The sequence below is a fragment of the Stenella coeruleoalba genome (assembly GCF_951394435.1).
Source record: "Stenella coeruleoalba genome assembly, chromosome: 6".
In the NCBI taxonomy this organism is placed as follows: Eukaryota; Metazoa; Chordata; class Mammalia; order Artiodactyla; family Delphinidae; genus Stenella; species Stenella coeruleoalba.
In genome coordinates, this window is record NC_137151.1 from 116476118 (window position 1) to 116502348 (window position 26231).

The 26231-nt window shown below is 46.0% G+C and overlaps 2 protein-coding genes across 2 annotated transcripts in view; one reads left to right on the forward strand and one right to left on the reverse strand.

Annotated features, from left to right (window-relative positions):
- Positions 1-12503, forward strand: part of RHBDD1 (rhomboid domain containing 1) — a 117977-nt gene extending 105474 nt beyond the window's left edge. Inside the window, exon 7 of the mRNA XM_079925325.1 lies at positions 10875-12503. Within this exon, the coding sequence (XP_079781451.1) occupies positions 10875-10969 (95 nt within the window). The 3' untranslated portion in view covers positions 10970-12503. The remainder of the gene's footprint in view (positions 1-10874) is intronic.
- Positions 12504-15819: 3316 nt separating this feature from the next.
- The window catches only part of COL4A4 (collagen type IV alpha 4 chain), a 138670-nt gene continuing 128258 nt past the window's right edge, over positions 15820-26231 (reverse strand). Inside the window, exons 43-46 of the mRNA XM_079925439.1 lie at positions 24053-24169; positions 22258-22446; positions 20265-20551; positions 15820-19845 (exon numbers count right to left, since the gene is read on the reverse strand). Of these exons, the coding sequence (XP_079781565.1) occupies positions 19582-19845; positions 20265-20551; positions 22258-22446; positions 24053-24169 (857 nt within the window). The 3' untranslated portion in view covers positions 15820-19581. The remainder of the gene's footprint in view (positions 19846-20264; positions 20552-22257; positions 22447-24052; positions 24170-26231) is intronic.

The window sequence follows — 26231 nt, forward strand, 5'->3', positions numbered from 1 at the left end:
CGTAGCAGGAGTAAATCCCGAGTTCAGAGCTGGTTAAAATACTGTATCCACATCCGTACCCATAACCACATCTGTCTCCCAGGGTCTTGTCAGTCTCCTCTGCGCTGGAAGAAACCTGATATGACACAGAAACTGCTAGATGCTGGCGAATAGTCCCCGGGTTTCAGACCATCTAGACAATAAACAACTGCATAATATTCAGTGCAACGGCTTCTGTAGAGCCCATCTGTTTCAAAATAACCCTAATTCTGCTTACAGTGCGGAATGCTTTGTTGACTGGAATTTGTCCTAGTTTTCTTCAGCAGATTGAGTCATGAGCCTCTGGCTCCACCTGCCGGCAAGTGTAAATACTGGCGTGAAACCCAGGGTGGAGATTTTCAGTTGAAAAAAAAAAAAAAAATCCGAGCTGATTCTAAAAAGCTAGTGTAGCTCCGAATCACCTGGGAACTCATTAAAATACGGTAGCCTGGGCTCCATGCCAAGCCTGCCAGATCGGAAACTCTCAAAGCGCTGTCCTGGTGATGCACGCGCTCACCTCTGTGCTGGAGAACCTGAATTCAGTGACGGTCAGGGGTGACCCCCCTGTACCTGCTCATCCTCAAGCAGGGAGAGTGACAGAGGCTGCGTGAGGGACCCACTTCTACCTATTCCAGTTTATCCAGGTAACTCTTGGTGATGAGAGTTAAAGCTTCATTGCCTTGGAGCTCATCAAAAAATTTTAAAAGTGGAAGAACCTGGCAAACACTCCTTAACCCAGTGCTCAAGGTTACATCACCAGTGATAAGTCATACGATCGGATGGGAAGGGCACTTCTCCTCCGCGGTCTTCTTCCCAAAACCCTAACCCCAGAGTAATGATGAGGAAAAGCATCAGACAAACCAAACTGAGGGACGTTCTGCTGTAGGCTGGCGCTGCGCAGGACTGTCAAGGTCACAGGAAATAAGAAAAGACTGAGACGGTACCACAGACCTGAAGAGACTAAGGAGACCTGACAACTAAATGGACTGTTGGCTTTAGTTGGGAAATTAGTGGCAAAACTGGTGAAACAGAGAAGGGAACAGAGAAGGGAAATTAGTGGAAAAACGGGTGAAATCCAAGTGGAGTCTGGAATTTCATTAATAGTAGCGCACCCATCCCTGTAAGTGGTTGATTTTGACAACTAGATCATGATAATGTAAGATGTTTGGCTGTATTGCCTTTGTAACTTTCTTTAAATCTAAAATTATTCCAAAATAAAGAGTTTAGGGCTTCCCTGGTGGCGCAGTGGTTGAGAGTCCGCCTGCCGATGGAGGGGACACGGGTTCGTGCCCCGGTCCGGGAAGATCCCACATGCCGCGGAGCGGCTGGGCCCGTGAGCCATGGCCGCTGAGCCTGCAGGTCCGGAGCCTGTGCTCTGCAACAGGAGAGGCCACAACAGTGAGAGGCCCGCGTACCGCAAAACAAAAAACAAAAAAACAAAAGTTTATTAAAAATTAAAACGTTGGGGCATGGGGAGGGACACTGAATTAGACCAAATTAGTTGGAGGAAGTTGCCAAGAAGCACAGCATGGCCAGTTCTCGGCCCAGCTGTCAGAAGTCATGGCCAGGCTGGCTGATGGGGCAGGCAGAGTAGCTGCCCGGACTGCAGGCAGTGGAGGACGCAGGCTGCTGGTGTGGCCCATCTGCACCCTGCCTTCTTAGGCCAGCCAACCCTGATGGCTCACTGAGAAGCGAACAGCCGCGGATGTTGCACCTCTGTGCGGAGGTCTAAAATGTCCAATCCAGCACCCGTCATTGCACAGATGAGGAGCCCGAGGCCCAGGGAGAAGTGCCTCGTCCAGGGTCCTCGTGGAGCCAGATGCAGACCCACATCCAGCGAAGTGTGTTCTTTTCCCCCAGTGATTCTCAGTGATCTGATACACTGTCTGCAGCAGAAACGCCGCCAGGGTGGGTTTTCATTAAAATGCACCTTCCTGCTCTCCAACCAGTTGATGCATAAGAATCTCTGGCTGTAGGATCTAGTAAATCTGCGTTTTTAACAAGTTCTCCATTATTGTGCACATGAAAGTTTAGGAATCACAGCAGCAAACCAGACAGCTGTCCCGTTCATAGAGTCTCCAAGACTGCCTGGCTTTGCCCAAACCTCTTGCATTTGAGCTACTGAAAACTGGGAGCCTAGCTCTGACTCCTGCCTTCACCGGCCAGTTGGTTGCTGTTCTATGGAAACTATGCTCATGGGACGGGGCCGCTAAAGGCCAGCAAGGGGAGAATTCAGCCGCAGCCACTCTTTTACGATGATGCCATAGCAAGTGGCAGGCAGCAGGGCTGGAACCCAGTGGGTCTCGGGAAGACGCAATTTTACATCTCTTTGAGCTCAATTTATTATAGTTTAAATAATCTCTTACCCACTTCCCTCTCCTAAAAAAAAAAAAATTAAAACTTAAAGATAATTAAATTTAGAAAATACTTAAATTAAAACTTACTCAAAGATAACCCCATGATCAAGAAGCAAGAGGAGGGGTGGTATCCAGGCTCTGAGGAAAAGGCTAGAAGTTCCATCCTGCTTGTCCTTCCCCTGCCCCCGCCACCGTGGCCCCATCTTAACATCATCAGGAAATCCAGCCATAAAAAGGCAGTGGAAGGCCTCCTCTGTCTAAGAGATGACGATCAGAGGGTCAGAGCTGATAAAGGGCCAGGAGCCGGAGAGGTCAGAGATTTGAGCAGGTAGACATTTGGACCTCGGGAATCCTTTAAGGTTGGAGGGTCCAAGTCCAACAACGATGCAGGCCAGGCGGGAGGTACAGGGCAGCGGCCCTCTCTGGGGGTGTCCTGCTAGGGCCCTGTTTGTGGGCAGGTATGGGACCTCTATCAGAAACATCAGGAGAGGCCCCAGGCCGCAGCTGCCTGTCCTGGGCAAGTCAGGCACATTGGCCCTGGAGCTTCAGAGAGGAGTGTGGGATTTTAATAGTCCAAAGGGTCTTCATCTTTTTTCTAGCTTTGTCCGTACTTATGTGTGTGTTTGTGTGTGTGTGTGTGTGTGTGTATATATATATATATATATATATATATATATATATATATATATATATTTTTTTTTTTTTCCATCAGAACTCCCTGCCCACAAAAGACTTCCTCATTCTACTTTCAGTTTTCTCTTTTCTGTTGTAAAATATGTTCTCAAATCTCTCCCTCCAGGCAGGGCCCTTGTCTGGTTTCTCTCTGCTGTCCGAGCCAGGCACGTAGGCCCTCGTGGGTACTAGGCAATGAGAATATGGAAGCAAAGGGAGCCCTGCATCTAGTTTTCCAAGAATTTTCTTATATCTGTCCAGTAGATATCAGTAGGTGATTTTGAATTTAAAGAAAAAAGGTACAGCCCCAAATTATATGGAAGTGGGAAGGCTGTTCCTCCAGAGGAGATAGTCAACCTCTTCTCAGTTTCCAGAATCAGCTGATGTGATTGGGTAAACTCCATCTGAGGCACCTTCAGATTGCTGGCCAAAAGGCAAGCTGTTTTACATCAAAGAAAATTTGAAACATCCTAAAGCCATTAAATGTATATAAAAGGTGCTTGAAAATCATTCCTAATCTCATTTAAATCCCTCTTGATAAAGTGTTAAGGTGGTGACAGAATTGTGAAGGGATTTAAGACAGATTGATTTTTAAAAATGGAAAATCCCTTTAGTATTAAAATTTGCATCTGGGCTTCCCTGATGGCTCAGTGGTTAAGAATCCACCTGCCAATGCAGGGGACACGGGTTCGATCCCTGCTCGGGAAGATCCCACATGCCGTGGAGCAACTAAGCCCGTGTGCCACAACTACTGAGCCCACGTGCTGCAACTATTGAAGCCTGTGCACCTAGTGCCTGTGGTCTGCAACCAGAGAAGCCACCACAAAGAGAAGCCCACACGCAGCAACAAAGACCCAACACAGCCATAGATAGATAGATAAAATCTGCATCCATTTGTTTAAAGAAATATGTGCTTCATGTTACAGTGGTTCCTAATGGAAGACCCTCTTCTCCTCAGCCTCTCTTTTTGCTGCCCCTCCAGCCCATCGAGAGTTATTTCTGTAAGAATTTATAAGCTGTTCTCTGTTTAGAAAATACATGATATAGTTAATCACCAAGGCTGACTTTTGCAACTGGGCCTCTTGCTAAAACCTTGTCAAGGGAGATCCTAATTCTAGATACTTTGTTATCCAGAAGATCTTACTGTTTGCAGTGAACCTTATCTAAAGCAGAAGGTAAAATTTCCTGCTGCTTTTTAAACAGATCCTGCTTCCAAATCAAGTTGAAAGGAATAGTATTGTTCGGGTTTACAGATTCTGGTTTTGGGGTTAAGGAAGACAACTAACACACCTCATGTCTGGAGCAGAGTAGAAAGGGATCTAGGTGTGACTCTTGCCTCAGTCCCTGACCAGCTGTGTGGCCTTGGTAAGTTCCTTGAAATCTTTAAGCCTCCATTCTTCTTTCTATAAAACAGACAAGGAAATTCTACTCAGAAGGATAAGTAGAATAGAAACCACATACAGCAATATGGTGAGTCTCACAAACATAATGTAAAATGAAACAACCCACAAAAGGTACATATTATATGAATCCATTTATGGACAAAAGTAGACAAAATGAATCTCTGCTGTAAGAAGTCAGTGGACCGCTTCTGGAAGGGAGCCCATGGAGGCTTGTGAGTGCTGGAAATACTGTATTTTGGTCTGGATGTTGGTCCCATGTGTTCAGTGCATGGAAATTAATAAAGTTGTACACTTTTTAAAAGGAAGGGAGAGTAAAGTAGAGTGAGCATGTAGCAATTGCCCAGCAAACATTTATTGTCTCCTCTCGGACTTTCACTTTTTGTTCTAGAGGTCATACCATGTGTTCTCGATATTGCAAAAAAAACTCTAGATCTGACAGAGTGGACCCAATATTTTAGGTTACTCGAATTGCTAACTGGGTTATTAAGTTGATTATAATTATCAACTTAACTTGATTTTGAAGCCTGTTGATTTGAAGTCAGTTGTGTCCATTAATGGTCCCCCAAATTAACCAACTAGAACAGAGAGAAAAGTACAACAGGGAAAGTAGCAACTGAGTTGATTTCCATTCAGAGCTTCTCATTTGGGGATTCCAGATACTGTTTCAGAACTAAGAAATCCCACCACTGTTGATTTGATCAGTTGAGGAGTGGAAATGTGAATTTTTCTCTCTCAAATCACATCTAAATGTTACCTTTATTGTAAACCATAATCTAACTTCCACCTGTATGAAAGTTACGAGATTTTTAGGTGAATTTCAAACTCTTTTTTTTTTTTTTTTTTTTTTTTTTTTTGCGGTACACGGTCCTGTCACTGCTGTGGCCTCTCCCGTTGCGGAGCACAGGCTCCGGACGCACAGGCTCAGAGGCCATGGCTCACGGGCCCAGCCGCTCCGCGGCATGTGGGATCTTCCCGGACCAGGGCACGAACCCGTGTCCCCTGCATCGGCAGGCAGACTCTCAACCACTGCGCCACCAGGGAAGCCCTCAAACTCTTTTTAAAGCAATGGACGGATGGATAGATGATAGATCATTATAATTAGTGCCTCAAAAAGGAAAGTGCTCGTATTGTCCTTGGGCACCTCCTACTTTAAAAGAATATCTTGCTAATTGTTGGGCTTGGGGTTCCTTCCAGGCCTTTTTGGTCATAGTAAATGACTTAGCAACTGTCCTGTCAAAAGACATTTTGGAAGCTTTAGAATTCATGGAATTCTAATAAAGTAGCATTTTTGAAAGAGAGAATATGGGTCCCATGCTGTTGCCCTCATTTGACAAAAGCAATCCCAGAGAGTACAGGAATATTTAGAGGTTTCTTGGTTTAAAAAAAAAACTTTTTTAAGTGATTGCCTCCATAGGTCCCCAATTTAAGGGAAAGATAAGCCATCTTGAGGCTTCACTTTAGTATAATTTCACTGAATGGCATAGAGGGCTCGTCAGATCACGGGCAGGACCTATGAATACAGCAAACTAAACATCTCTATTTACAGGGCTGGCGAACAGTAGGGGAAATGGCCATCAACTCATGGCATTCGTTTTAGCAATTCTTATGTGGATGAAATTGCTTCTCCTCCCTTAGATGTAAAATGCAGAGGTTACTGCATTATACATAAGGGTAGAGAACTGAAAATTTTTCCATCAAGAACCACAAATCAATAAATCTTATGATCTCACTACTGGTGCTATAATTGAGCCAAATCTTCTTAAACTAGGCACTGCTCCTGAGGTCCTTTGAAGCATGCTCACTGTTTCTTTGAGTAAAATTGAGGGCTGACCTCCATTTACAGGACCATAGAAGCAAGGCTCATAAATACTAATGTTCTGTACCAAGTTCATCAGAGCAAGGCTGTTTCACCCAGACCTGTAAATGTTCAATGCATGATTTAACTCAGTGGAGAAAAGAGGTCTCAGCTGGGCTCTCCAGTTTTCGCAGTGCCCGAAAGTCACAAAAGTGTGCTGGCATGTGGAGGTTGTGAATTACCTTTTTCGTATCTGTCTCTTAGAGGACAAGTATTTAGTAAGTAGTGACTCCACACTTTGTACAAAACACTGCCAACTGGTCCTCAAACAGAATTGGGCTCTATCTTTTAAGAAGTCTTTGGTCATTTTATTTGGTATCTGTCTTTTAGCCAGTGATATGAACAGGTAGCCATTTAACCCATATGGTTCTCAGTGATGTTAGAGGTTAGAAGTCCTGACATCCAGTGCTCATCAGGCATTAACTGCACTGCTGGCACTCAGCTAAGCATTTTATATGCATCCTCTCTTATTCTCTCAACAGTCCAGCAAAGGAGCTACTGTTACTATTTGCATTTTATAGGTAAGGAAACTAAGGCCGCGTGAAGGTAACCTACTTGCTCAAGAATGTGTAGCTGTAAGTGGAAGAGTCAGGATTTTATCCCAGTCATCAGACTCCAGAGTCACGGCAAGGACCCTGGCAGCCACCTTGTTCTGCACCCTCTCCCCTGACAAGTGAACCAACCAGAGCCTGCTGGAATGAAGACTTGCCTGGGGTGTCCTCTCTAGTTCCAGGCAGGGCCGGAAGCATCTCCCATTTTCCTAGCAACACTTTTTCCAATATACCCATGGGGACCTCTTCTCCTTTTGCCGTCTAGCTGAGGCCCATCCAGATCCTTTTCTGTGTGCTTAATAAATATAGGTAGATGTGGAAAGCGCATTTCTTAGACCCTTTGAGAAATGCCTGCAGAGGGTCCTGGAGGCTAAGGAGAGAAATAATAGGTCATGTGACACAAGCGGAAAATATAGAAATGGTTTAAAAATAAATGACAAGGTGGAGAATTGGAAGACAGAGCTTAGCTGAGGCGGAGGGGAGGAGCTGGAGGCCTGGTCCCCAGTGTGGCACTGACCCAGAGCACAGATGTGACGAACAGGGTCGGGGGGTTGGCTGACTGACATCAAATACATAACTGCCGTCAACATATCACAGGTTAATTTAGTCTTGAAAACTTGCCAAGAAAACTAACTACCAGCAAGAAGAATGCAGTTCAAAGGCTGAAATGAAGCAGTTAAATCATTCTGCAGACAGTCAGGTGGCTTTGATGTTAACAGAAACACTGAGTTTGAAGGATTTAAAATACCCATAAAACATCCACATCAGGCGTTGTCATTATTGTTGTTTTGTTGCTATACACAAGGCCTTTCCAGGGGTCCTAAAAACCCAAACCACTCTAGTAGTCAGTAGAATTTAAGGGGACCCAGTGCGGGAACTTTGTAGTCACATCTGTGATGACAGCACAGCCCAGTCGGTTTGAGAGCTTAGGCTGGATCTTCTTCTTTTTCTATTTTCAGATAACAGTGAGCTCCCTGCATATCCGTGAAGGAAAGGGACCCTCTGGGTTCTGGCAGGAGGATGAGGCACAGCGAAGGGATGTGATAACATACTCGGCATGTTAGTAGGATCGGCAGTGTGGGGCTGTGGAAGAGGAGGAGAGCTAGAACTGCAGCCGGAAGACCGATAGGTGCAAGTTTTTGCTTGCCTTCACGCTAGCTTTGTGACCTTAGGTGTGTCCCTAACACTCCCTGAGCCTCAGTTTTTTTCATCTGTAAAATTGGCATCATGAAATTGGGAGTAAAAGCTAATTCAAATTGGATATCTTAAAAGGCTCTTGTGGGGCTTCCCTGGTGGCGTGGTGGTTGGGAGTCCGCCTGCCGATGCAGGGGACGCGGGTTCGTGCCCCGGTCCGGGAAGATCCCACATTGCCGCGGAGCGGCTGGGCCCGTGAGCCATGGCCGCTGAGCCTGCGCGTCCAGAGCCTGTGCTCCGCAACGGGAGAGGCCACAGCAGTGAGAGGCCCGCGTACTGCAAAAAAAAAAAAGAAAAAAAAGGCTCTTGTGAAAGAGTGATTATTGTTCCTCTCTTAATGTGAGTTTTCTACTTCAGCACGTGGCATTTCTTCTGTTGGCCCAGCCGTGGTTCTCCTTAAATGCCCCGAGCATGGGTCTAGAGAGCATTTGTGCCGGCTGGCCATTTTGAGAGCTGAACCCCCAGAACCTTCACAGTCTGCCCCCTCTGATTCCTCCCTGCATTTCCGTTTATGGAACAGGCTTTTCTTCTTGGACACTGTGATTCCCTTTGGGAGTCTGAGCATCTTTCAGCATCTATGGGCTCGTGCCCTGTGGCCTGGAGTCAAGATGCCACGTTGAGCTTGCTTCTAACTCCGCCCACAGCCAGGCCTCCCAGTTCCCTGCCCAGCTGGAATGGGCTGTCACACACTGGCCCGCGCTCATAAGTACAATTAAGAATGGACTTGTTAAAAACAACCGTTAAAAGGAAAGCAGGAGTTGGAGCTCATTGTATAAAGCACTTTTAAGCAATAAACTAATGGTAATTGGATTCATGAGTTTCTCTGTAATTTCAAAGTGTTTACCACTTTGAACAGAGAGAAATTCCTTTACAAATGTATGTGGTGAAAACCATATCCAGTAAAACTTTGAATCTTATAGTATTCATAAAATCTTTATGGTAAAAGTCTTACACGTTTGAACAGCATCTTTAGTGAAAGTTGGTAAAATGACATATACTTCACTTATCAAAAAACCTCCAAGTGGAGTTTACCCAGCGAGAGTGAGTGCCGGGCTTGGCCCACCAGGATCACTTCTGGGTGGACTAGTCAGGAAATGTTACAAGGGGTCCAGCAGGGGTAATTCCCTCACATCTCAAAAGGAAAGGACAATCAGACATGGGTAAGTGTTGGGGTCTCTATCACTGTGGGGGAAAAAATGTAAAAAGGGGTTGCTTTTGACTGCCTTTTTAGAAAGTTCTCATTGTCTGACAACTGAAATTCTAGTGGTGGCTTAGCAAACTGACTCTTAGTTTCACACTTTCTCTAACATCTTTTCATCATTGTCTTAACAACCACCATGTCAATATATTACCTGTCAGCGTCTCCGACAAGGTACCACGCTTGGAGCGAGAGCGGGTGGGGTCAACTGTTCACTTGTTTTCCCTCCTGGCTCTGACCCTCTTGCCCATCCACCCTTCCCAGCTAGGCCAGGGCTTCCAGAGTCAGTTGTGTCAGAACCTCAGAGGGCAACGTTGAATGTGGTAGTCTGGCCGTAACATATACCTTTGGAAGTCATAGGCATGTGCCGCTGAGTCAGGCCCTTATTTTTCTTGAACAGCTTCTGTGTGTGCGGGGCTGTACCGGGCACTGGGGAGCAGAGAGAAGCATCAGAAATGTTCCCTGCCATTTGAGAGCTTGTGATTCCAGTAGGAGAGAGCAGCGGTATGCATAGTGGCTGCCCTGTCTTGTGGGATGTGGTGACTGTTGTATGCGGACCACTGAGAGGAAGGTGCTGGAAGCTGAGGAACTTGAATTGGGAGAGAGCTCTTCCATTGGGGGTGGCCAGAGGGCAGTGCGATTTGGATGGGGCGTTGGAAAACGAGTAGGACTTTCGACGGAGGGAGGTGATGGGAGTGGGCCTCTCAGAGTGAGTTTACAAGGTTAGCAGAGGCTCAGAAGGGGAAAGGTGCAATCTTTCTGGTCCGCATGCTTAGACGTGAACCTACTGTTTGCATGTATCCATCAGTGACGCCCTGCATGGCTGCCTCATGGAGGATATTGAAGCTCTTTCATTAGATTTAGGTTTCTGGGTCCTTGAGGTCAAGGACTGTCTATTGTTATTCCTTTATTATCCCCCTACAGTGCCTGGAAGAGTGTTTTTTTAATGCAGTGATTGAAATGCTTATATCACTGCAAATTATATGTTCTGTTTGTAGCCCCGAGAAACCCTTTTCAGTGATGATTTCCATGGCCCACATGATCTTCAAATATTATGCCTGCATTTTTGTCTGCCTGCCCAGATATTGGTCATTATGGTAACACAGCCCCTGCTCTATGGGCCATGATGCCCTGTGGGGGCTTGTGAGTTTCAGGCAGGCGTGATTCCCACCAGCTGGGGAAGTACAGGAGGCAGCAGGTTAGAGGGAGGAAAAGGGCCCAATAGGAGAACCCTACGAGCACACTGGGTGAGGATGTTACAGACAGTGACAGTTATTTCTGGGCATTAAAAGAAATAAAGTAAGCCCTTGAGACATTTTGGAAATTAAATGATGCAAATTGTGGAACATGATGGAAAAGAACATAGAAATGGGAGGATTGTCAAGAAGTTTCAAAATGAGTCAAATTAGTTTCATGGACTGGACCTCGCTAAAAATGTTTACTTTTTGTTGAAATGTAGTATTGACCTCTGAAATATGTTTGTTACATTTCTGTTTCATGCTAATATAAAGATGACACCCAAGCCATCTTGTTTTCCCCCTTGGGAATCCTAGGATGCGGTGCCCTGTAAATGTCAGGACAGTGGATGGGCAGCGCTTGATTCTCCCTTGTGCTTTCTCTCTACAGGAAATCGCAGAAATAGCCCCCCGGCCTATCGGTTCCATCTCACACCAGAAGAAGAAATGAGGAGAAAGCGGCTTCACAGATTCGACGGCCAGTGAGGTGACCCAGCCATGTGAACAAATGTGATCCAGCTGTGTTACCATTGCCCCCAAGCCCCCACTTAGTTTTGAACAAAAGCAGAGGGCACTATGACCGTCCCAATTGCTCACATCTGCCGTGGCCCTTCGTCCTATGGCCTCTGTGAGTCTAATTTGCAAGCAGATTGACATCTTGAGACCAGGCTTGTTGGATGCAGCTCACAGCCCTCTGGGAGTGGCCCACCTCCTGGCCTTGTCTTCTTGCAGACAGGAAGTCAGCGTCTCCACCTAGGGTCCAGTTTCCACACTCATTTCTCTCACTGCTGACTCAGCCTTGTTTTGTCTTTGAAGACCGTGACCTTCGCCAAGAGGTTTGTGTTCACCAGCCCAGAAGATCAGGCCCTCATTCTGCTCAGTGCTCGACTTGGAAGGAAGCAGGGAGCCATCCCTCATCCTCCTGGCATGTTGCCATGGTGACTTTCCAGGAACAGGACGTGGCTACCATCGCAGGCTGTCGTTCCGGTCTCCCTTGCCCAAGCGCCTTGGCTCCTTGGGCCCCCCATATCTGGATGGTGGTTGCAGTGAACCTGCTTTGCTATGCTATCACTCTGCCTTCACGGGATGTGTAACTGGAAAAGCTTAAGTAAGACCTCAGATGGGAAACCACTTACACACTCCATGACACAGCAGGCGGCATCCACAGTTGGGCTCCCAGCAGCCTCTCCAGTGGCGATGTACCATCCCGGAGATGCAACTTGTATTGAACTAACCAGCAAAGCAGCCAGAGTAGTGACCAGTGGGTTGGTCACTGAGAAATCCCTCGTGACGACGTACTTTTTTCTCATAAAAGTGCCTTTTAATTGACCACTGTTAACAGCCGCTTGTCCTACTCACCCATCCAAGACACTCCCCAAACCCACAGACTGCAAGTCACTTAAGGTGTTTCCTGGTGCTTGTGTTTCATGAATAAAAGGAAAAAGTCACATATCACTGATGTCTTATTTCACTGAGATATTTACGTTTAAAGGGAGTTAGAAGCAGAAAAGGATCTTCCTGTTTTGCTTTATCTGGCATTTATATAGTTTTCTGATTATGAAAGTAATATATATACCTTGTATATGTATAAAGCGAACATCTGGCAGGAAATGTACCCACATGTTAACATAGGTTATTTTGGAAGGTGGAGTGCATAGGAGTTTGCTTTCTGTTTTTTACGATTTTGTATTGCTGTCTTTTAAAAATGTGTGTATACGTATGTTACGTGTACTACTTTTGCGGTAGGAAAACTGATTTATATAATAATAAATCAAGAAATATATAATCAGGAAAATGGACTCTATAATAAGTATTGTGGATCCGTTGATAAAATTTACAATATAAACAGAAATACAAAAAAATACATGTGCGATTTAAAAAATCACCGGTATCCCCACCACTCAGAGGTACCCAGGGTTAACATTTTGGGGATATTGCTTTCTCAGTCTTTGTATACATTTGACAGATTTGGAGCATACCAACTATGCAGTTTTGTATCCGGTTCCTAATCTGAATTGACCTGGGAGAGGCTTTGCCACTTGCATGTACATGAGCTAAGAAAATCACCACGTGGGACCTGGGAGCACCTTGACCTGCCAGCTGGCACGTGTTACCTGAGCTCCTTGGGTTAATTTTTGATTGATATAAAGCTACGTACAGCATGTTTAGAGTATGAATTGTATCTCTGAGTCTCGTAGCTTCAAACATTTTAAAATTTAAATGTTCAAGCTAAATGTCTTTTCTCCCAAACTCTTCGAATTTGTTTCCCATGCCTCTGTTGGGAGTAAGCTCATTCTTTTTTTTTTTTTTGAGGTACGCGGGCCTCTCACTGTTGTGGCCTCTCCCGTTGAGGAGCACAGCCTCCGGACGCGCAGGCTCAGCGGCCATGGCTCATGGGCCCAGCCGCTCCGTGGCATGTGGGATCTTCCTGGACCGGGGCACGAAGCCGCGTCCCCTGCATCGGCAGGCGGACTCTCAACCACTGCGCCACCAGGGAGCCCCGGAGTAAGCTCATTCTTAACATGCCATCTTCTCACAGCACATTGTACAGGCAATTCTGTTATAACGCTTATATCTTGCCCTACGACTTTTTGTGCACAACTGTAGAAAGACGTGCCTTCTGCATGGGAGCGCGGGTTATGAATGGCTCTGGGATGAGGCCTGTGTCTTGTTAACTCTACACTTCCGCCTCAACCCTGCCACCCAAAGGCTGGCGCCTGGCTCCCAGTAGGGGCTTATTAAACGTTAGCTTCCCCAAAGTGTTTTTTTCAATGCATTAAAAGTCCAACCACTATATATGGACGTATATATATATATATATTTTTACTGCTGTTGAGTCCAATAATAGTAGCTCCTTGCTCTGATTCACTTGTCAGATATAAAGACACCAGAACTGAATTTCAGATGTGTACCTGTAATATGCACGCCGTCTTTATTTATGGAGTGGAACATCACTAAACTTTACAGATGTGGGAAAGGTCACTTTAGTTACAAATATAAACCGGTTATCTTAGCACAACAGTAAAGGTGTTTTGGAAACTACTATAATTACTTTGTTCAGTTAATAGGCTTACTTGTAACCAGTGCTTATTATTTTCAACATCCGTCTTATTTTTTTTCCTACAAGAAGGAATCTCCAAAGTTATGCCAAAAAACTGGAATTGGATTGAGAAAGACAAAAGCCAGTGCATTCGACTGTCTCTAATAGGAAATAAGCATTTAGAGCTGGTTTTAAATTTGGTTTCTTTGCTTTAATAGTAATTTCCTGATTGTTAAACATCCCCACACTTTGGTTGTGGTTAGTCAACTTATGAGACCTCTTAATTCAGAATCTTTCCTTGGTTCTCAAGATGAGGGAGCAGTTAAATTGCTTCCTCTTTGCGACCTTGGAAGTATTTAGTGCCGGTGATTCCAAAGTTGTACATGATTGTTCAAGGCTCCTCTGTGCTTTTAAGCTGTCTGTTTTTGAGGCCCAGACAGTAAATGGCTGGTTTTTGTAGAATCGGGGCCAGTCTACATATTGGTCACACATTCCGCCGCTTGGGGAGTAAGTTAAAGGGCTGAGACCCACCACCAAACAAGGACAGTAAAACAGAGGGTGTGGCCAACTTGCCACCGACTTCCCAAGTCCTAGTTCATCTTGGGAGAGTCAAATAGTCATTAAAACAAAACAAAACAAACCTGTCATCTCTTCCTTTCCCTTCCCATGGATTATTGCAGTCATTTCCTTTTTTTTGCCCCTAGTCTTTCATTTTAGAGTCACAGACTCCCTGCTTAGAAGGACCTTAAAATCTCTCAGTACATTGCTCAATACTTAAAATACCTCTTCACTCAGTTCTACACAGCGCTGCCAGTTATCTTCCAAAACCTACTTTTGCGATGCCACTCACCATCTCAGTACCTTCTATTGTCTCTCTGTTGCCAAAGGATAAAGGTCAAACCCATTTGCCTCAACCATGGGGCTCCAGCCAGCCCTTCAGCCTCATCCCCCCGTATCCATAACAGAGTCTGTGCTGCTAACTGGTCTCGCCGTCCAAGCTGCGAGCTTTCCTGACCCTGTGACTTAACTGAAGCAACCTTTTCCTCTCCCTCTGCCCATCCAGATTCTCCCCGTCCTGCCATCAGACACCACAACCCAGAATGATCTGCTCTTATAGGGTGTTCATCACAGTTACCACAGACCACTTAGAATTAATTGCTAGTTATCCTTCAGTGAGAGGACTGTCTTTCTCTCTAGATTGTAAACTTCACAAGGGCAGGAACCCTGCATGTGTTACTGTGTATCTCTTCACAGTACCTGAAACAATGCTTTGTCTGGAATGTCAAAACCAATAAACGTTTGTGGATTGAAACAGAAGCTCATTTATACCATCGCCAGTGGCACACATGAAGAGGTGCCCGTGGCTGCTTGATACTGTTGAGGGTGTGTGTGTGTGTGTGTTTTCTTGAATCACAGGAAAGAATCACTTGAAAGAAAGCTTTTGTCCATAGAAACAGAAAAATCCAGGCCTTTCCCAACACTTCATAAGACAGCATGCTCACCAGATGGTGGGGAGAGGTCTCCATCCTCCCTGTGTCAGTCTGAGGCATGCCCCACGTCACGAATGCTGCGACCTACTGCACAAAACTCAAGATTCCAGGACATTCAAAGAGTATCACCAGGGAGCCCCTATGGGTACCGCCAAATCTGGCCACTGTACTTTTGCAGGTGTGTTTGATGTGTCTGTGCTAACCCTTTTTTTTTTTTTCTTCTTCTTTAGGGGCAAGGAGAGAGTGATCTTGACATCTTGTTTAGATCTTCAGATGAACTGACAGATTGGAACATACGATTTATACTTTATCAAGGAAAACTGAAACATTGCTAGTAGAAATCATTGAATTTGGAGGTAATACATATTGCTGCTTGGGAAGAGAATTATGTAATGAAATCAATAGTATGGGAGGTGATGGTGCGGGTAAAATACAATCTTTAGCGACTGATGGACCAGGGTTCAAGTTCTACTGGGTGCTGACTGTGTGACCCTGAGCGAGTTATTCATTCTCTCCAAACCTCAGTTTCCTCGTCTGTAAAATAGGATAGTTGAGAGGTTGAGGGGAGCACCTATAACAGGGTTCATACAGTTTCTGTCACATAGTAGGTGCTCAAGAAATGTTAATTAAACAGCATTATTTTTCTGTTGAGAAGTTGGACCAAATACCACTCAAGTTCCCTCCTACTTAAAAAGAGTTACTTCATGAAACAGGTGAATATTACCTGTGAATATCGGCACTGCAGCCACCCCTGTGCTCAGCAGTGCGTGGGCTATAAAAATATAATCATCACAAACCCCTAACTGCCAGTTACTCTGGTCATCAGTAACAGTACCTAACGTTTTATATCTCTTTGTAATCATATCTCTTACTCTTGACCCTTACAGCAACCTTGTGAAACAGGTGGTTCAACTAATGGGACAGCTGAGACCCGCGGGGTCTCTGCCCCATGCTGGAGGGTGCATGCAACTCAGCAGAGGCTGCTGCAGGACGGCCCGGGCCCTGAGGCCTGATTTCATGTCTACCCCAGCCCATCACTGTGTACAGGACAGTGCTTCCAGGAGCTTCAGAATCCCACGCTTTCCCAAGCCAAGGGGGTCACTCTCCACACTCTGCTCACATGCTCTTCCCATCTGCAGATCGCACCTCTACCACATGTAACCTTTCCTGTTTTCCCTACTGAGCCAGACCCAAGGTAGGCTGTATTACAAGGTAGGTTAAGTAGTAAACTCACTTTGGCTTGAAAGAAAATTAATGCACCAGATAAAACACAGTTGTTTTTGGAGGTCATTGCAGAATTTTTATACGTAATAAGTGATATTACAAATTGTAATACAAGATGTCAATGTCAATAGCAGGTCAGGCATCTTGCAAAGTTTACATGTTGAAAGTCTTTAACTTTACAACCCTAGGTTAGAGAAAGGGATGCAACTTATCAGACACATTTCACATTTTTTCCTATGAATCATTAAATATTTAAGCACCATAAAATTCAAGCATTTCACACAGATGTGGCAGCCAGCCTTGGTGGTCGAAAATGCATTATGCAGAGTCTCTGGCAGATAATAACAGTGACAATTGCAGAGTACTGACTTTTAATGTCAATTGTTTTGTTCCCTGCAGAACTTCCTGATACTGACCCTGCAGGAAATTGTGAGTTTTGTGTGTGTGGTACAATAACTTTGAGAATTGAAATAAAATAGCATTCCCAAAGACATTAAGAATTGGCCAGGTATAAATAATTCTAATCAGTAATTTATATGCCCTGTGAGAATCCTTATGTTAATTCTACTATGTAAAGAATCCCAAGAAACATTTTTCATATTAAACAGCTTGTTTTAAATAGAAGATGTGACCATGATAAATATACAAGGTCTGCTATCTGCTGGACATAGAATCTAACTTAATTTTCAATGCAAGAGTAGGTGTTACGTCCCACTTTGTAAATGTGGAAAATGAGGCTCAGGGAGTTGGTGTAACTCACCCAGGGTAACACCTCTGGAGAGTGACAGAGCTGGACTGAAGCTTGGATTCAACCAACTCTAAAGGCACATCTTTCCACTATTCTTGCAGCCACACCAAATAAAAGTAACTATTATCATTTTAGTCTGGTGAGCCGACAGAAGCACAAATCTAATGTAATTTCCTGGAAAACAGAATGATTTCCTTTATTATCATCTCTAAGAGGCTCAAGATAAAATCCTTGATAAAATCCAGTTTTAGTGGACCATTCTGTCCCTCTTTTCCCAAGCACCAATAACAGGTACACAAACTCTGTAGAGGTGAGTTTATAGTAGAACGCTTTGACGATCATGAGGGAACACAGATTACAGCGTGAGTTAAGTGGTATCACATTTCCATGAAGAGTCTTCTCTCATTGTCACATCTCTCAAATCTTATTTCTGAAATTTCAGTTTATGGAAAAGTAAGCTATTTTTCAGGAGGGGGCTGACTCACTGTGGAGGACTCACTGTGCAGGAACGTGCCCACTTAATTCGGGCTGTTATTTCAAAATTTATTTGACCAGCTTATTAAGATAATTCTAATACCAAAGTTAAGGTGTTTAAAATAGCAAGCAAGATATGTTTCCTATGGCCCATCGATCACCCTTACCTCTTCCCAGAAAGTGTTCTCGGACCAATTTCATGAATGAACATGATGAAATTTTAGAAGGCTTGAATTTTGATAATATATGATAAAACTTGTGGCAACAAAATTGTAATTATAAACAAGGTTGAAACTGGGTTCAATACCAAATATTTAGCATGCCATAGGAGAGTTTCAAAAAATTAATAAATGGGTCAAATGAACTAGGAAATGTTCTGGTACATCAAGACAATATTTCCTCTTAAAATGTATATTTTTTCTTCTTACCAGGAAGTAGCCTTAAAATAAATTGTCCCCCCATCCGGGGGACACCCCAGAGCAAAATTCATTTGAAATATATTCTGCATGTAAGTGCACACTCCCAATCAATGTTTGCCAAGGAAAGCATTTCTTATAAACAAAGTTTTAATTGAGTTTTTCTTAATTATTAAGTGCATTGAAAATAAGCACTGAAATGAATGTCACTTTCTCGTGAGAAATTTCTTTAGTTTTCTCTAGAATAACATTTATTTAAATAAGGAAGGCAAGTTTCCTAGAAATCTTTTCCAATAAGCCTTCTAACTTTTAGCATTAGACCACTGAATTCCCAGCAAAATAGAAAACCTATCCTTTGCTATACAGAAAATTACTCACTATAAAGTGACATATCTTCTAAGCTTTTACAGAAGATATTAATGCCAAATATCAAACTGCTGCTTTGCTCTAGTACTGACTGATATAAAATATAAGAATGTTTTTAAGATTAGAAAAGCAGGATGCTCCTGTAAAAACCAATAACAGGAACATAAAATTCAAGTTGTAGGTTATCTTTGTTTCATTTAAAAGAGTGCTAGGTCTTTTGGGGGCATGGGGTGATGATGACTTAAATGAATCTTCTTACCTAAGTTTAATTAAGTCGGCCCTTAATTTTCTCCCAAGTGCATAATGATAGCTCTGTCACTTCCCCGTATGAGATGCCATTATGTGGATGGAGGGAAAGTGTCCGTTGCAGGCCCTCTCTGTGAGGCAGCTCTGCAGGCGCCCCCAGGGAGGGGAACAGGATGCTTTATGTGAACATGGCCCCATGTGGCTCCAGTCCCATTAGCACGCACACTGGAAGACAAGCCAGACCCCGACTGGGCAAAAGCAGTCTGTTTGGAAGTTGACGGCAGTGGGGAGTCAATTCTTGTGAATCGCTGCCTTAATATTCATTAATAGCTTTTCGACTCTTAATCCCTCACTGGACGTATATTTTTCCATAATTGCTACTTTTCCAAAGGGTTACCAAAGCAGGCATTTCTGTTCTCTGAAAAATGCAGAAGAGAACATAATGTTTTATGTTCATCTGTGATGTGTTTTATGCTAATGTCGCATCTCTGGAATACAGCGACCGTGGTCCTTCCTGGCATAATGATTCATTCTGCTTTGAAATGAACTCTTCAGGCTGGCTGTGTGGATTTTTGTTTAATCTCCGTGGGTCATAGTTTTACAATTAAAGTGCATGGAAAAACAGATTACAGAGGAAATCATTTTGAAACGTAGGAAATCTCTACTTTCTAGTTTCATTTGTTGGCCTATTTATTTTTTCCTGTAAAATCCATCCAGAAGCCCACTGTATTACAGAGTAATTGACTTCAATTGTTTGAGTTGCTATTAACCAATGAATGACGTTTTCAGTAATGTAATTTGTATCATCTATTTGCCTTCCCCTGAATTAGCATACTTTTAAATAAAGCCAGCTAAGAATATCCGGGTTTCATGTAGGTTGGTAGGTCCAAACAAATCCATACGTGTAGCGTTTGCTTAATCTGTCCCAAACGGAGAAAGGGATTACAGTACTGTGGGAACAACCACATCGAAACAGAAGGAACAGCTAAACCAGGAGTCCAAGATGAGCACCACTGAATCTCTTAGCACAGCCTAGGATGCCTTCGCCTCCTAGCAAACTTCTCTTGGTGACCTGATGACAAGCGGCGGGTTCTCTAGCTATGCTTCACACAGACCTGGCACCTGCTAATTTTCTGGCGCTGGGCTTGGCTTTCTTTCAAGGTGTCCGGTGAGGGTGCTGAGGAAAACTGCAAGTCAGGTCTCACAGTTGTCAGCCAGAAGCTATACTCATTTGCAAAAAAGTGGCAAGTTCCCTGACGTCCTTGGCATTCAAGGAACGGTGCAGCTCTGAAATCCTCCAGGCAGCTGCCGGGTGACATGAGGGCCTGGCCGCCTCCTTGGTCCCCAGCGCCTGTGTGCTACCCGGACAACAAGAGAGAATTAGGGCTCAGACATCTGCAGACAACCCCCTACCCATCCAGTGACACGCCGAGGTCTGGGCCTGATTTACATTTTCCCTGAAAATCATCCCAGGAGGGAGAAACTACAATCTGCTGAGGAAAGGAGGCGCGGGAGACGTGAGGGGTGTGCGTGCAACAATAAACCACTTTCGCTGAGGGCTGATGCCAACCCATCTTCCAAATTCTACCAAAGTTTAAAAAAAAAAAAAACATGGACAATAAGAAAAAAGAGTGGCCCTGCATCTCCACAGGCTATAGTCTGTGGTGGCCTTCGTGACCCCATGTCCTACTGCCGTCCGGTCTGCACAGGACCCTCAGAATTTCGGTCCAGTCCGGACGGAAGGGGGCTTAGGGACGGCGGGCGCGCAGGGGCTCACCATCAGGAAAGAGTACCCAATCCAGAGGCTCCTCCAGGCCCGCGGACACGGCGGGACAGACTGGTCCTGGCTGTGCACGGCCACGGCTTGCGCGGGGGCCTCGCACACGGCGCAGCGGCTGATGTACGGGCGGATCTCCTCCTCCGAGAGCGGCGTCATAGGCAACGGCGCGGCGCTCGCCAGCCAATAGGACCTGTCGTTCCTCCGGGCGTACTGGCACACTTGGTGGATGTTGCAGTGGGCGAAGGGCAGCGTGCTGAACATGGGGAGGCAGGAGCCCGCCAGGCCTTGGGAGGGAAGGCAGCAGCATGGGGTGCGGGGTGCAGAAGCGGCCTCCCCGACACGGCCCATCTGCGCGCACACGGTCTGGCATCGGGAGGCTCTGGCCAAAGCCTGCTGCTATGGCGGCGAGAGCACGGTGTGCCCCTGACCACTTGGGCCGCCTCCGCGGTCTCAGGGGCCAGCCCGCATTCCCTCGGCCACTTGTCACTGTCTCGGGAGCCAAGCAGTAGGCCGGGTGCTGGAGGGAGAGGTGAGCACAGCTCTTCCCCGAGAGCTTCAAGAAGCTCCTAGCCCGGCCTGATGGGGGAACGGGAGGGGCAGACGGGCCCTGGGAACACAGCAGCACAAGCCCTGAGAAGTGGAGGCACTGGGGCTTACAAGAAGGATGGCTGGAAAAAGTGACTCTACGCTGGGACCTGAATTATGAAAAAGATCTGGCCGGGTCTGGAGATGGTGGTGACCATTCAAAGGAAAGGCCTATTTATACAGCAGTAAAGAGGGCCAGGGGTAGTAAGGGGGCATGGAGCTCAAAGAACTCAAAGAAATTCACTGGGGGGAAGGTGGGGAGAGCAGGTCTGGGTCTGTCTCAAGGGCATCCCAAGGTAAATCAGACCAGAGGATGCGGGCTCTGTCCACCTTGTTAAGGAGTTTGGATTTTATTCCCAAAGCTCTGCAGAGCGAGGCCATGGTGGCTCTGGTTAGACCAGGGCAGGGGAGGTGACCCATGGTACACATGTAAGTAGCTGCCCCTCTAGGCCTGCACCCTTTCACCACCCTTATGGACTTGGGGGGGGGGGTGTCACAGCCCAATGAGAGCCGTGACGAGACTCACCTTAACACCAGCTGTCCCTGTGGGCACAGCCCTCCTGCACCCACCACTCCAGCCACCACTATCTCGGGGAGACCACGAGTGCCAGCACCCAGGGGGCGGGGGGACTCAACCCTCGGCTTAAAAATCAGTTCCTGCGGCTCACAAATCCACTATTGAAAACTGACAGATAGTGCCAAGGATAACTCCCTGAATAAAGTTCTGATGTTGCTTAAGGTACAAATTTGCAAACAGTAGATAAACAAGTCCTAATGATCTAATGCACAGTGGAATGAACATAGACAACAATGTTGTATCCTAATCATCAATTTACTAAGGATTAAATCTTAATTATTCCCACCACAAAAAAGAAGTGATAGTTATGTGATACGAGGGAGGTGGCAACTATCGATACAGTGGAATCATCTTATGATATATCGGATCAACACTTTTGTACACCTTAAACTTACATCATGTTATATGTCAAATGTATTTCAATTTTAAAAATTGGCGTAGGTTGAGGAGTTGATGCTGGCTAATGCCACACCATATAACCACCAGGGTACCATTTTACATCTAAACTCAGGAACCAACCATATCCTGATCAAATCATTTACACTGAGAAATAAAAATTGCACTTTATATCAGAGTTACCCTTAAGAATTATTTTTTTTAACTAATAATAAGTAGTCAGATAATAACAACTATAGCCAGAATGAGCTGCTTTGGCACCTCTCAGGATCATAGGTTTAACAGAATTAGTTGAGAATTAGCATGGTAGTTGAAAAAGAAAAAAAATCCCATAGATGACTGATCGTTTAAGATGTTGATGAATCCGTAAAACTAACCCCAAAGTTTTGCTCTTAAGCAATGAATCTGGGTGACCGCGTGCCAGCTACGTACCAAGGTCTTGATTGTGAGCTCTCTCCTGTCCTTCCAGGTATAACAGACTATACCCGGTCCAGAGCCGGGGCATGCCCGCGGGGCAGGTGGGTTCTCCATCTGTCTGACTGTGGAGAACCAGGAGGAAGCCACTGGGGTATACAGGGCCGAACCCTTCGGGCCCAGGATCCCCCACGGGCCCAGGAGGGCCTGGAGGAATAAAGAAACACAAATAAATAAAGGCCATTTAGCGAGTTCAGTTTAACAAGCATTCTTAACACCACCCCGTCTGCTGCTGTGCTAAGTACGCAGGGAGCAGAGAGGAATGTCCCCCTCACACAACTGCAATGTACACCAGCAACTCATCCAGCAAGGACCTGTTCCAAGCAACTTCTAGCTGCTTGTCTTACATTAGCATAAAAACAGATGAAAATCCCTGGCCTCCTAGAGCTTACGTTTTACTCAAAGAAGAGAAATGACAGTAAGCACAGTCGAAAGGTAAATTGTGAAATGCTTAATAAGTGATAAGTGCTGAGAAGAAAAGAGCTGGAATGACACACCCCATGTAGGATCTGCCAGACCCCTCCGACTAGACTGGGAACCTGCTCTCTGAAAAGGCGAATCTCGAAGTTAGTCTTTCTGACACCTCCCAGACCTGTCCCATTGTTCTGCCGTATCGTCAGTTCCATTCTAAGAAGGACAAGGGCTTGGAATCCATATGTTTGGCTTTGTAGCTCTTCTTTTATAAGGGAGGGAGGCGGAAGGAGGGCCGAATTCTAGAACTCTTTAAGTGGCTGGTGGGAAATGAACGGTTGTACAGAATGTGGGCAGGAGCCTCTCCTTTGGCATCTCTAAAGGGCTGACCCATGGAAGAAGGCCCGTGGCTACTTCTAATTGCCAAAAGCAAAAGATGAGGTTAGACTCTGAAATCAAACGGTGTTTTAAAAATGCGTTGTTTCTGGAAGACTGGCAGCTCTTCTCATCTATACACCAGAAGTTACAAAGTGGTAGCTCGCGGACTGCATCGTGCTCATGTGTTTTGTTTGACTTACCAAGATCTGATGAGTTAAGATTTCCGGCTAGAAAAGCAGAGTGTAGGGAACGTCGAGCCCGCATTTCTACATGGCAACAACTTCTACAGAGCCGAAGCTGAGCTGCTGCTTTTGGACTGCAGCTTCCATTTTCTTGCAGTGCCCCGTCCTCAGTCCCTCTCCCACCCCTTCACCTGCTTCTCATTAGTAACCCGGTACTGCCAGACAGATACTCTCCAAAGATGAGAGGGTATCTGGGAGCCTTTGGGCCCTAACATATTGCCTAGTGTGTTATCGTTCAAATTTATATTCTGTAGAGTCTTATCTCCTCTCATCCAAGGCCCACTCTCAAATATTTCTCTTAAGGAACAGCCTTGTATTCTGTATAAGTTGATTGATGGCTGTATGCTAAGATGACTGAACTCAGAAAACCAGAGGCCAAGTGATTCAGTCAGTTGTAGATGTGAGACCACCCCCGCTGTCCCCAAGATCTTCAGCACAGCCTCTCAGTGGCAGTCACACAGCCAATGCCAGGCTTACCTGGGGAAATGGCAGAGCCTTTTAGGTTAATGTACAGCGTTTTGGGAAAATAATGGCTTGACCTGTTTTTATGATGGTCGAGTATCAGTTAAAATGTGGAGGACATCCTGTTCTGTTCTGTTGCTTTGTCTCCCTAAAGCCTGGTGAGTGGATGTCTAAGGCAAATGCTTAAGAGGCCAGGGGATCTTGTAAACAGTCTTAGATCCACTGTGCCAGGGAAAAGAAGAGAAACCGAAACTCCTTACCTGGTACTCCTGGGCAGCCCGCTTCTCCCATGTCACCTTTGTGTCCCGGAGGCCCAGGGGACCCTGGAAGGCCATCCTCGCCTCTCCTGCCATCCAGCCCGGGCTCTCCTTTGCACCCTGCAGGGAAGTTCACAATGGTGGTGATGACAGCAATGTGACACCCACTAGGCTAGGATTTACTGCGTGGATTCCTCGTGTCAGCCCTGGGCCTCCCATTTGGACCAAGCTGCACTGGCTCATTTCATCCCTGCAGCTACCTGAAGTTGGGGTTATACTGTCTCCACTTGGCAGTGGGGGTAATTGAGGCTCTAAGAGAGCAAGTAACTTGATCAATTAAGGCCAATGAATCATTAATGGGCAGAGTCAGGATCTGAAGCCAGAGCAGCGAGGTGTTGAGTGAGACATTTTCACATTTTCTTCATAGTCTTGTATATTTGACCTGGTTGGGTTTTTTTTTGTTTTTTGTTGTTGTTGTTTTTAACATTGAACACATCTGGCTTTTGTAATTAAATATTTTCCTTAAGAATAATTTTTTGGAAGCCTGAATGGAGGAATGAATAAAACTTAATAGCATTTAGTTGAGAGTCAGGTTAAATTTAAAGCAAGGGCAGCAATTTTTTTTTTTCTTTTTTGCGGTACGCGGGCCTCTCACTGTTGTGGCCTCTCCCGCTGCGGAGCACAGGCTCCAGACATGCAGGCTCAGTGGCCATGGCTCACGGGCCCAGCTGCTCCGCAGCATGTGGGATCTTCCCGGACCGGGGCACGAACCCATGTCCCCTGCATCGGCAGGCGGACTCCCAACCACTGCGCCACTAGGGAAGCCCAGGGCAGCAATTTTTAACAACAGTTCTTTGTTGAGGGTTACAAGGTGCTACCCCTTTATGTGAATTATCCAGTTCAGTCTTCACAGGAGCCACGTGACGAGGTGCTCCCACATGCCAGGCTACCAGTGGGGAGACGCAGGCTAAGAAAGGCCATGGTGCTGACCATGTGTAGTGAGGAAACAGGCCTGGCAGGCCGAGGGCAGAGGCTGCACCATCCATCTCCAGACCCTGCTTGGTGACCAGGGCTCAGGCGTGTTCCCTGGAGCCTCGGCGGCCAGCCGTCACACTGAGACTCGAGCGGTTCTTTAAGTGTTTGGCTCCTTTTGGCCCACGACATAAGTTCATTAGCCACCATCTCCTTTGGTCTGGGTAGCAGATTTGGTCCCTGCCTGCGGGGGACTTTGCAGCCCTTCCCCTAATTACCTGAATCACGAGTCCCTCAAGGTTTCTGTTCTCTACCTCTATTCTCTCTCCCTCTCTCCCTTTCTCGATCAGTCTTCTCTGTCCATTCCCTCTCTCTGCCACAAATTAGCCTAAAACCAACCATTAAGTCCAAGAGGGCTCACTTCAGTAGCTGCCCCTCTTTTCCACGCCGGGACGTGTTCTTCAAGGCAGCGGGGGCCACCTGAGGATGTGGCATAGGGCCTGCCGTACTCAGGGGACCAGACATCTCACTCGACTCCGCTCTCACACAGGCACCCTTAAAGCCATCTGAAGTGCACGCCCCCCAAACGTCACTGCCTTTACATTTTGTCCTAACATCGCCTGCCAGAGTGGCCCCCACAAACCTCCTCTTTTCATCCCACATCCAGCAGCCACCACCCTCCGACACCCGACGCTGGTCGCACTACGTTCAGCGTGGGCGTCGGGGGCGCTCCTGGCTTTCGGGGTGCTGTGATGTCACTCTGTCTCCTCTTGGATCATAAACAAATTCTCCTGGAACGTCCTGCAGTGCCTGGACTACGTTCTTCTGTGGTCACCATTCAGTAAGTGAGAAAGGAAACCTCTCCTCCCCATGGAGGGGAGGGACGCCCTCCCCTAACTGGGCAGAAGGCTCTTCCTGGATGGCGCTGCGGTACGCGAGTTGGTGCATCTCTTTCCACCAGCTTCGAAGAGAATATCCGTTATCTCGGAAGGAACCTAAGGCCGCATGGTGAGCTCAGAGCACTCTTTTCTCTCCCACCCAACGAGGTGATTCCAACACGTGGCTACTGTGCGATCCTGGAAAGGGCTGCCCAGGGCTAATGAGACAGTGAAGCAATGGGCGTATCACAGACAAGGCAGCAGACATTCCTTCCCAAGTATGGACATGTGACGAGCTCACCGCCCCGTCTGGAAAAGAGTTCCCTGCCAGA